General features: G+C 35.1%; 1 protein-coding gene across 1 annotated transcript; it reads right to left on the reverse strand.

Moving 5' to 3' along the window:
* Positions 1-10,382: 10,382 nt before the first annotated feature.
* LOC109805395 (berberine bridge enzyme-like 22) lies at positions 10,383-12,511 on the reverse strand. The gene has a single exon (XM_020367451.3). It carries the CDS (start codon positions 12,271-12,273, stop codon positions 10,678-10,680), a length of 1,596 nt encoding a protein of 531 aa, XP_020223040.1. The 5' UTR covers positions 12,274-12,511; the 3' UTR covers positions 10,383-10,677.
* Positions 12,512-12,802: the final 291 nt, after the last annotated feature.

Genomic DNA, 12,802 nt, shown 5'->3' on the forward strand with positions numbered 1-12,802 from the left:
CTTCTCAATTCTCATTTGATCAATTTTTTTATACCTAGAACAGTTCCCATCTTCGATTACTTTTACTATGGTGGAGACCGAAAATCGCAAGACTTTGACGGTGCAATTCTCTTTTACCATGGCGTTGAAGTTTAGTTACTTTGTCACCTTTAACTTGTTTTGCTCATTTTGTCACAACTTTTGTCATGACTATAGTGTTTGAACATGAAAATAGAAAAATTATAATGTATTATTTATTAATGAAATTATATCGAGATAAATATCTACAAATGATAAATTTAAATAACAAAGATTAAAATAAATAAGATAAATAGTTTAGAGAAATTTGAGTTAAGGCACACTAGGCAAACTATTTTTAGAAAGGAAAAAACTTCACTACACTGGTAGATTAATTTATAATGTGCTTCTCCTTCAAGATACAATAATCTATCAAATTGATTGTGTAACAAATAATCCCCCAAATAAAAAAATACAGCTCCAAAATATATTTAATAATAAAAATTAATTCTCTAAGAGGGAGGGATAATTTTCACATTAGTGTGTTTTTCATAATTGTTTCTATCTAATAACTAAAAGATATATAATAAAAAAAATTATCAAAATCCACATAACATATAAATAACCAAATAACAAATTTGTAACGTGTCCCGTTTCTTAGGGGTGTGCAAAAAATCCAAATTGATCCGAACCGATCCATAACCGATCCGATCCATATTAAAAAATCCGATCCATTTTGAAAAAAAATCCGAACCGAACCACTTTATAAAACCGGTTTATTTATCCGATCCATTTTTACAAAGTGGATCGGTTCGGTTCGGTTTGGTTTTCTAAAAAAATCGATCCATATATGAGTAAAAAAGTGGATAACTACACCGCACCGAACCGATCCAATTTCAAAAAAACCGATCCATATTTTAAAAAAACCAAACCGATCCACTTTATAAAAAATGGATCGGTTAACCGATCCACTTTTATAAAACGGTTCGGTTCGGTTTGGATCAGTTTTTTGAAAAAACCGATCCATGAACAGCCTTACCGTTTCTAATGTGGAAAATGAAAATAACTTTCCAACAAAGTTAATTAAAAGACTTGGTCAAATCTATTAAAAGGATATTAAATAAAAGATTAAAAACATAATTACTTAATCCTATTAAAATGTTAATTAAAAGTAATTAAAAAATATTAAAACATAAAACTGATTTAATAAAACATTGTAACAAAAAAAAGTAATTAAATAAAAATATTTAATTAAATTTTAAATTATAATAAAATTCTCTAACAATTCCCTATTAGTTTAAAATTTAAATAAAGAATCAAAATACATAAAAATCTTAAAAACAACTTTTAATGATGTATGACATTATTTCTTTAGTAAAAGAAACATTTTGGGTTTGAGCCATATACCTAATGCATATAAATTTTTACTTGAGAAAAATATGATGACTTGTTTATCGTAAGTCATATACCCTTTAATCAAAAAAATATGATGACTTGTTTGTCTTAAGTCATATACCCTTTAATCAGGCTTTGGAACATAACACATTTAATATAGTTGTTCATTTTGAATTCTAATCAGTGGTGTGTTATGTCCTTGTGCGGTATCTTATTTTCTGAGTGTCACTTAGAGATTCATCCATGTTTTACAATGATAGTCCTACCACCACACTTACTAAGTGAACCTTTCAAAGGTCATCAAATTCATTAAGAGGTATTTTAACTTTAATCCTGTAACACCCCAATTTTTTTATTATTATTATGGGTATTTTCGTAAATTTATTAAAAGTTTAGGGGTATTTTTGGTTACCAGAATGGGCCGTTCCAAAGGATGTAAATATGTTATTCTGCGTTGCTTTAGAACGGGCTTGGAACGGGCCGTTCTCCAAGTAGAACGGGCCGTTCTGCTTGGAGAACGGGGCGTTCTCCTTGTAGAACAGGCCGTTCCAGAGGGAGAACAGGCCGTTCTGCTGAGTTTTAGAATGGGCCGTTCCGGTTTTGGAACGGGCCGTTCCAGTTGAAAAATTTACGTAGGTTTGAAGGGCCCAGAATGGGCCGTTCTGATTTTGGAACGGGCCGTAGTGGTAGGTGGGCGAAAAATCCTATAAATAGACCTCAAATCCTCTCATTTCTTGATACCTCTCATTCTCACTCTCTCTTCTCTTCTGTTCTCTCTTCCTTTCCTCTTCTTCTCTCTGAAGACCAAGAGGAACTCAGAGGATGAGGTTCTGCCCCAGTTTTAGTTTTCGTTCCTGTTTAAGGAAACAGAGGTGGAGGTTATGCCCTAGTTCCTATTTATCCAGGTACGGGGGAAAAGTGAATTATTTATATATAGAGTTGGGTAGAGGAAGAACCCTATTTTTATAATTATTTCTGTTTGGAGAATTCTTGGTTTTATGTGATTCTATATGAATTTAGGATTATGAATGTATGATTTATTTGTAAAAATGATGCTCTGGGAGAGAGAACGAAATGATAGAAAAGTGCGTGTAATCTAGGTTTTGGGAAAATTAGAATATTTCTGTTTGAGAAATTGACGATCCTAATAGATTTTGTATGTGTTGAGGATTAGAAATACATATTTAATTTGTAAGAATGATGATCTGAGAGGGAGAACGAAACTGTAGAAAAGTGCCTGTGAGTTAGGTTTTGGAACAATTGGGAGTTTCACTGTTGGTGTTAAAATTATATTAATTTATGAATGTTATTATTGTATTGATTGATAAGAATGAATGATCTTGATGTGAATTACTTGAGGGGTGTGTAAACCCTTATTTTTTTGGGCTTATCTGTTGTGTAAGTGAGGTGAAATTGTGTACGTGATGTGAATTTGAATTATGAGATGAGATGTTGTATGGATGTGATTATGATTGTGATTGTGGTGCCTCACATCAGTGACTAGGGATGGCACGGCCCTTGGGTAAGTGGTGCTACAAGGAGGGCGTGACCCTAGTATGGTGTGGGATGAGTAAGACAGTTAACACACATCACTTATGTCAATTATGGCAGCCCTGACATAGGATTAATTGCAAGAGATTGTGTGGATTGTAATGTGATTGTGGTTCCTCACACTAAAGGATCAAGGATGATACGAACCCTGGTAGTTGATGCTTCAGGGACGAGCGTACTCCTGGATGATCAGGGATGATACGAACCCTGGGTAGTTGATGTTTCAGGGACGAGTGTACTCCCGGATGATCAGGGATGATACGAACCCTGGGTAGGTGATGCTTCAGGGACGAGCGTACTCCTTAATGACTAGGGATGGCACGGCCCCTGGGTAAGTGATGCTACAGGGAGGGCGTGACCCTGATTTGGTGTGGGAGGCAATTAACCTATATCACTTGTGTCAGATGTGGCGAGGTCTTGGCATAGTGTTAATTGTAAGATTGGTGTGAATTATGGTTGTAGAAATGATATTGTTAATTGTAAGATTAGTGTGAATTATGGATGTGGAAATGATATTGTTAATTGTAAGATTAACATGAATTATGGATATAGAAATGATGTTGTAAATTGTATAATTGGTGTGGATTATGATGGATTGAGATATGTATGTGAAATGAGATATGTTAAATGTGAATTGAGATGTGAAGATGATGAATGATTGATATATATATATATATATATATATATATATATATATATATATATATATATATATATATCTATATATATTTTATTAAATAATGAATTATGGTGAGATTATATTGTGATGTGTTTGTATGTACTTTGCATATAGATATTTTCTTTTCTCACCGTATAAACTGTGGATATTTTAGGTGAAGAAGATCTGGCTACGAGTGACATCTAGAATGCCAACAGTTAAATTATGAGAATGCTCTGATAGTGTGACATCGGGACAGATGATTTCTAGGACAGAATATTTATATGGATTTGGTATTGTAATAAATGATTTTAAAATTGTAAACTCTTAAATTTTACCTTTCAAGTTTTATTTTTCAGTCATTTTCTTATATTGAAGAAAGAACAGTTTTGAAGTTTTATGTGAACCTTTTTACGAACCCTTTGAAAGTTTATTCTTTTTAATTAAATTATATTATATATGTGTTGGGGTAGTAAAGGTGTCACAAATCCAATTAATATAAATATTTAAATACCTCAACCTTATAATTGTTGCATTTAAAAAAAAAAAGCACCTTGTCACAGGAATAGGGATCGGAACATTTTTGTATAAAAAATATTTTTTTGGTGTACTTTAGCTAAGAAACGACTTCGTTATTACCTATTGAATTCCATTCCTAGGATCATCATTTACATAGAGTCGGGTGTTCGTCACTATAACTAATTAATGAGCTTTAATCATATTTCTCTTGATGATTTAAGTATATATTTACACATAACTTTTTTTTAAAGTGAATATGCAAAATTTCCTTCGAGAAATAATTTCAGTCTCTAAGACTATTTTTGTCACTATTATAATATTAATCTCATAATATTCATCTCAGTCATGACTTTGATAGGATCACACCTAAATTAGAGTGAAAATATTTGTACTTAAACATATTCATTTAAAATATTAAAATCATATGAACAAAATAAAGTGAGATATAAGAGGATACATAATAAAAATAATAATAACATAAATTAATTTTTCTAACATTCTCTTATTTTCTCGTAACAGTTTTGGAGGTGTTTTCTTCTTCCAAAGATGAAACTCATTTTGTATTTTTTCCCTTATTACATGAGTGGTGAGTGCATGCATTTCTATCTTGCTCTAGAATTTAGAAGTGAACCCTATATCAATTCTATACTTTGGATTGGAGTAACCAGATGCCTGAAAGTATAAATTAATTAACAAGGATCATCAATAACCATGTCCAATGTAAGAAAGAGAAACTAGAAAAGTATAAACTGTAACAGCCCGCGCAACCCGCATGAGGATATTGTCCGCTTTGGCCCACGGCCTCACGGCTTTGTTCTCGGGAATGGCCAACACCACCCCAAAACGCGTCCTCAAGAGTAAGGTATCCACACCCATATATATGGCATGCTTCGTTCACCTTACTAGCCGATGTGGGACTTCACAATCCACCCCCCCTCGGGGAGCCCAGCGTCCTCGCTGGCACACCTGCCCGGGTCCCGGCTCTGATACCAAATGTAACAGCCCGCGCAACCCGCATGAGGATATTGTCCGCTTTGGCCCACGGCCTCACGGCTTTGTTCTCGGGAATGGCCAACACCACCCCAAAACGCGTCCTCAAGAGTAAGGTATCCACACCCATATATATGGCATGCTTCGTTCACCTTACTAGCCGATGTGGGACTTCACAATCCACCCCCCCTCGGGGAGCCCAGCGTCCTCGCTGGCACACCTGCCCGGGTCCCGGCTCTGATACCAAATGTAACAGCCCGCGCAACCCGCATGAGGATATTGTCCGCTTTGGCCCACGACCTCACGAGGTATAGAAATAAAAGTTAAATAGCACACACACACGCAATATAATTCACATATATAATCAATCTCACATATATGCTTATGTATAATGATTTTCTTGACTTGACTCACTAATGTATGCATGTGGCGCCATACGGAAGTTTCAGAATTTATCACTGGTGACCCAAAGGTACACCTATCACTGGTGTTCATACACCTCGTTAGCATGTTACATCACTGGTGTCCCGAAGGCACACCTATCACTGGTGATCATACACCTTGTTAGCATCACTGGTATGCGGCCTCAGCGGCACACCTGGAATAATATATGCATATGATGCATGTCATACATTCATAGACTCAACATTTAGCATATTACACATATAAGATTCATATTTCATAATTATGATTTATTTTATTAATCCAACTTTAATAGTCCAATAGTCCAACAGTCCAATAGTCCAACAGTCCAATAGTCCAACGGTCCAATAGTTCAACAGTTCAACGGTCCATTCATGGATCGTAGGTCACAAGTCATGAGTACATATTTCATACAGTCATATCCTCATAGGTCTCATATATACTTCATATACTCAAGTCATAATAAGATCTTCATAAGTTCGCATAGGTATTTTTATTCTAAAACTTATTCTTTTTTTAACATCAATTACATATTTATTAATTAATAGGAGGCTTAGCCTTCCATATCTTTATTAATAAACAATTTATTCATTTTTTTTCTTTTATAAAAATAGTATAGTTATTATTTACTACGGACAAGAAATCAAGTAATGCAAAAAGCAAAGCACATTAATAACAATATTTCATACAAACAAACAACAGGCATAAGATCGGGAGCCAATCTAACAAACAACTATTTAACGATTACTCCAACACCCCCAAGCGAGGTTTCCCACTCCCCCCTTACCTGGATAAAAAAGAATTCGGCAGAATTTGACTTGTTAATACAGTGATAAGAGGAGAAAGGACCTTGAGTTTAATGAAGGTGATCATGTATTCCTTAAAGTTACTCCTTGGACAGGAGTGGGCAGAGCACTGAAGTCCCGTAAACTTACTCCACGTTTTATTGGTCCTTATCAAATCCTTAAAAGAATTGGTGAAGTAGCCTATCAAATTGCCTTACCCCCATCTCTTTCAAATCTTCATAATGTCTTTCATGTTTCCCAACTCAGAAAGTATGTCCATGATCCTTCCCATATCATTGAGTCTGACAACATTCAGTTGAAAGATAATCTTACCTATGAAACAGTTCCTCTAAGAATTGATGATACGAGGGTAAAACAACTAAGAGGAAAGGAAATTCCTTTGGTTAAGGTCGTTTGGGGAGGAAATTTTGAAGAAAGTGCTACTTGGGAATTAGAAAGCAAGATGCGTGAAGCATATCCATTCCTATTTTCAGGTAAATTTCGAGGACGAAATTTCTAAAAGGAGGGGAGAAATGTAACAGCCCGCGCAACCCGCATGAGGATATTGTCCGCTTTGGCCCACGGCCTCACGGCTTTGTTCTCGGGAATGGCCAACACCACCCCAAAACGCGTCCTCAAGAGTAAGGTATCCACACCCATATATATGGCATGCTTCGTTCACCTTACTAGCCGATGTGGGACTTCACAATCCACCCCCCCTCGGGGAGCCCAGCGTCCTCGCTGGCACACCTGCCCGGGTCCCGGCTCTGATACCAAATGTAACAGCCCGCGCAACCCGCATGAGGATATTGTCCGCTTTGGCCCACGGCCTCACGGCTTTGTTCTCGGGAATAGCCAACACCACCCCAAAACGCGTCCTCAAGAGTAAGGTATCCACACCCATATATATGGCATGCTTCGTTCACCTTACTAGCCGATGTGGGACTTCACAATCCACCCCCCCTCGGGGAGCCCAGCGTCCTCGCTGGCACACCTGCCCGGGTCCCGGCTCTGATACCAAATGTAACAGCCCGCGCAACCCGCATGAGGATATTGTCCGCTTTGGCCCACGGCCTCACGGCTTTGTTCTCGGGAATGGCCAACACCACCCCAAAACGCGTCCTCAAGAGTAAGGTATCCACACCCATATATGTCCGCTTTGGCCCACGGCCTCACGGCTTTGTTCTCGGGAATGGCCAACACCACCCCAAAACGCGTCCTCAAGAGTAAGGTATCCACACCCATATATATGGCATGCTTCGTTCACCTTACTAGCCGATGTGGGACTTCACATAAACAATTAAATTTTTATATTTTACTTTATAGGCAAAAAAATGTTTATAGGAATAGAAAGGATATTTCAATCACCTCTTTATAAAATTTCAAAAAATATAAAAAGATTAAAAAAAATTAAATGATAAAATATTTATTTAAATCTCATAATTTTTCATTACTATTTAATCATATAATCGATCATGTTCATCATATTGTTGTTCTCTATTCCCATCTCTACATTTTCAATATGATTACACAAATTAGTTTCTCCAAAATAGTTTATGAACACTGATGTTCATTTTCTGCCATAACGAAACAAAGTTTAGTAAATAATAATTCAACCTTATATAAGCAACATCTAAAGTATATTATCTATTTCTATCATAAATAAATTTTATAAAAGAGGATTATGACTTAGAATCAAATTTTCTCTTTAAGATTGTTAGAACTATGTAAATAATAAATAAAAGATATATTATTTATTTATGAAATTACATCAAGATAAATATCAATAAATAATAAATTAAAATAATAAAAAAATAAAATAAGATAAATAGTGCAAAAAAATTTAGGTTAAAACACGTTATATGTTATCCTTATAAAAAAATGGCTTATTATATAGATTAATTTGTAATGTACGGTACAACAACCTGTAATATATTTAACAATAAAAAATATTTCTCTTAAAAAGAGAGATATCTAATAACCAATAGATAAATTTATAACCACAAAATGACCAAAATCCACCTAACATATAAGTAATCAAATAACAAATTTGTAAAGTACATTGTTTCTAATGTGAAAAAAAAAAAGATTAAGTAAAAGATTAACAACATAATTACTTAATCTTATTAAAATGTTAATTAAAATAATTAAAAATATCAAAGACATAAAACCAATTTAATAAAACATTGTAACAGACAAGTAATTAAATAAAAACATTTAATTAAATTTAAAATTATAACAAAATTCTTCAACATATAGTACTCGTTTGCCTTCACCATACTAGTACAGAATGTATATTCTATGTCGGTTATTTTAGAATTTTTATGTCTTAAAAAACTTCGACGTCGATGCAGGAGACGTAAATTTACGTCGGTTGTAATGGCCGACATAAATATACGTCGGACATTGCCAAGAATCGACGTAAAATTGTGATAACACAAATTTAATGCATTTGGAACGACCCGTTCTGCAACTAGAACAGCCCGTTCTGCTTGCAGTCATTGTGTGTTAATTGTCCATCTGGAACGACCTATTCTGGTTGCAGAACGGGCCGTTCTAGATGGACAATTAACACACAAAGACTGTAAGCAGAACAAGCCGTTCTGGTTGCAGAACAGATCGTTCCAGATGCAAAATCAACAAATTAGCTAATGCAAGTCAGGATTTTTGAAACTAATCTCAAACGTGCGCCTAATGCAAGTCAAGATGCTAGTCAGAAACTCAGGATGCTAGTGAGAAACGTGCAGAAGAAACCCTTTAACTCTATTATTTACAAATAGTGCGCGGGAAGAGAGAAGTAAAAGGTGTGTGTGGGGTTGGACCTTTTTAGCTTCGGCATAAAGAAGCCCCGGTGAGATCTTATACAAGTCTTCATCAACGAGTTTTGAAGTTGGCCTTGGCAGTGAAATTTGCATCACTGATCTAATTCTTCAACATGCTGGTCAAGCACCTTTGCCTGCAATGTCAAAAACACAAAGCGTATACAAACCTTTTTTACGTCGGACTTAATAGGAGTCCGACGTAAAATGTAAAATCTACGTCGGACACAAGATACATCCGACATAGATTTTAAATTTTACGTCGGACCCCAATTATGTCCAACGTAAAAGAGTTCACAAAAATCACAAAAATGTCATCACATCTTTTTTACGTCAATTTTTGGTATGTCTAACACAAAAAAGTGATGTAAAAGACTGAATTTCTACTAGTGCTAATAGCAAAAGATTGTCTTGGAGGAGTAACAACGCCTCATTGCCAAGCGGTAAGTGGAGCGTGACTTTCTGTTGAAGGACAAACTTGATTAAAATCTATGAAGCTTGAATAACCATAAATAAAAAATATCGGTGTCATATTCATGTCAAACATTAATAATCCTTGGATACTTCTCGATATGTATCCAAAAAAAATATCGAATATTCTTTTATATTTAACTTTTAAGGAAATTTTTTGGATACTTCTATATACACATCTAAAATGATTATCTTAAGCTTTTTGTGTAGTCATCTTTCTTGTCATGTTGCGAGAGAGATCGAAGTACATGCTCTTTTATTTGTTTATTTTTTTTTTGAAGAAAAACAAAATGGATCAAAAAGTGACAAGAAATTTGATTTGTGTGTACTTTAACCTTCGAGTTTAGTTTGTGAAAGATGATATAAAAAAAAGGAGAGACAAAGTTATAAGATCATAGTCACAATTCGCAATACACTTTGATAGTCGCAATATACTTTAGTAGTTGGTATCTGAATGTTATCAACCATACTTTTATTGACACATTAGTTATGACTAATTATGATAAGAGCGAAAACAATATTTTTTCTTATGATCACAACTATCATTTTATAAATTGTGAACATCATATTTAAAAATTAACGAGAAATGGTCAAAGTCTCTTTCTTTAACAAGAATTCTACATCTAAATAAACTTTTATTAACATATAGGACCCTAAATTTCAAGAAATCGTCATATCTTCTTATCTCTGTCATATTCTACCCATGTTGTAACAATTATACTAAAAACCCTTGTATTAGTTTAAGATAGGGTCTGTGAAGCACGAATCTATATCTCACTTTCACTAAAACTTGTGTTGATTTATGAGCGGTTCTGTCTAGGAAGTGTACATTCTTATAACATTTTGTAACTTCATGGAATGTTACACGAGTGACTAGTCCACATCCATTAAGAAAATACATCATATCCATTTTGAATTTGATCCCCTAACTTTGAAGTGTATGCAAATGCAGCACACCATTCCAGGTTTGGTCTATAACAATCACACAATTACAAAGCGGAAGATTAACATAATAATGTAGCACTACACAAATGTTTTAGGTGCTCCAAATAATGTCATGCCCTTTATGTTAATAATGATTGGAATTTAGGAGAGGAATGCTCTGTTCATTCCTGAAAAAGTTTTGAGGGTCAAACTTTGTCTTAATTTGTGCCAATTTTCTAAAATTTCCTTTGAAGTACTTCTCCCCCCAAACACTAGCTTTTGAGTAGCTTGTGTTTTCATGCTTGTTTTTGCCTAAATCAAGATCCTTGTAGTTGAAATAGGCAGCTCTTGGAGATTTTGTAACATAAGGAGTCATGTATCTGTAAATCATTTTAGCCCAATGTAGATGCCTCTTAGATGCTTCAATGCTATTCTCTTCCCAACTGACCAAGTATTGTATGTTGTACAAGTTGCCCTTTCTGTGGGGAAAAGGGATTTCAGATTCTGAAATTTCGCTCATTCTTCCACCATAGGGATCCAATATTACCACGGCTAGTGTGTCTTCTTCTAGAATCATTTTCCAAGCTCCTTCTAAACCAGATTTTGGTATTGGCTCATTTACAAAGTCAGACTTGGCCTTGAAAGAGCTTTTAAACATGGTTGTTCTATTAAGCAAGAGTTCTAGAGGGTCATCTTTGTTGTATCCAGCAATGTACATAACTGATTGGATCCAACTCATTTCAGTGCAGTCTTTGGCCTGCAACCCCAATTCAGGGAAGCTCTCATTCATCAGTGGGATCAACTTGTCTATTCCTCCAAGAAAGACAGAGTTGAAGGTTGCTTGGAATTTCTTTGATTTGTCACCACTATTTTCAACAAATACTCTAATGAAAAGACCCTCATGCAATTCTGGTGCTATGTATTGCCACTTGTGAATAAGATCGGTGGCTCCTTCCTCCAGTGTTCTCTGAACATTGAACACTGTAACAATTGGTGGAACTCTAACCAAACTGATCTTCCATGCAAGAATGACTCCAAAGCTAGTAGCACTACCTCCTCTTATGGCCCAAAAAACATCTTCTCCCATTGATTTTCTATCATGAATCTTCCCATTTGCATCTATGAGGTAAGCATCAAGAACATGGTCTGCTGCCAGGCCATGTTTCCTCATCAAGGTACCCTGCCCCCCTCCACTGATGTGCCCTCCAATCCCTATGCTTGGACAGGTTCCTGCACTGAATCCATGCACTTTACTTGCTTGTGAAATTTTGTAGTAAAGTTCACCCAATGATGCCCCAGCCTGAACCCAAGCTGTTTCATCATCAAGGTTAATATGAATGGAACATATGTTGATGAGGTCAACCATCACAAATGGGACCTTACTAAGGTATGATAGCCCTTCATAGTCATGGCCACCACTTCTGACTCTGAGTTGGAGCCCATGCTCTTTGCTGCATTGGATGGCTGCTTGAACCTCTGATTCATGGAAAGGTGTTAGAATTACAAGAGGCTTCCTTGAGGAATTCAGCCATCTAGGGTTTTGTTCCAATGAATCCAAGACTTTGGGGTATAGTGAGGAGGATGAGGTGAAGATTATTTTTTCAATGGATTCAGAATTTCCATCAAGGTGGGTTAACAAGCATTCCTTGAAATTCAACTGTTTCTCAACCGAGGTAGAAGCTTCACATGATGAAGTTGAAAGGAACAGTATCAGAAACACTGCACAATAACCCAACTCCATGTTTACTTCTCAACCTTTAGTTGATTCACTTCTTGTTTCATAATTCATATATATATATGTATTACCTGTTTGAATGGTTAAAAACATTTTTCTAAGATATAAAGAATACTTTTTAATAGAACAACTTTCAAAAGACGTTTCTTAACTGTATCCAATCAAACATATATGCATGCATATCTGAAACACCATGAAAAGATATATCATTGAAGTAGAGAACATGAACCTGCTATTTTGTCAATAGCAACCGCAATAGACTTTGTTCAAGTCTTGGAATTTAATATTCCAATATGGCTGCTTGGGAAATAAGAAGTAAATAAAAATAAAACCTTTAAATTAAACTGCTAATTAAAAATTAATTTATAAAATTCAAAAGACACAGGAAAAAAAATTATATAAAAAAGTAAGTAAAACTCAATAGAAAGAAGTGACAATTATGCTAAAAATGCACGCAATAACGATAGTTCATGGATATGGTATTTTCTTTTTAATGAAAAAAGAGAGACTTAATTCATATCATTGATAATTTGTC

The sequence above is a fragment of the Cajanus cajan genome, chromosome 10, assembly GCF_000230855.2.
Source record: "Cajanus cajan strain Asha chromosome 10, NIPB_CcT2T_4, whole genome shotgun sequence".
Classification (NCBI taxonomy): Eukaryota; Viridiplantae; Streptophyta; class Magnoliopsida; order Fabales; family Fabaceae; genus Cajanus; species Cajanus cajan.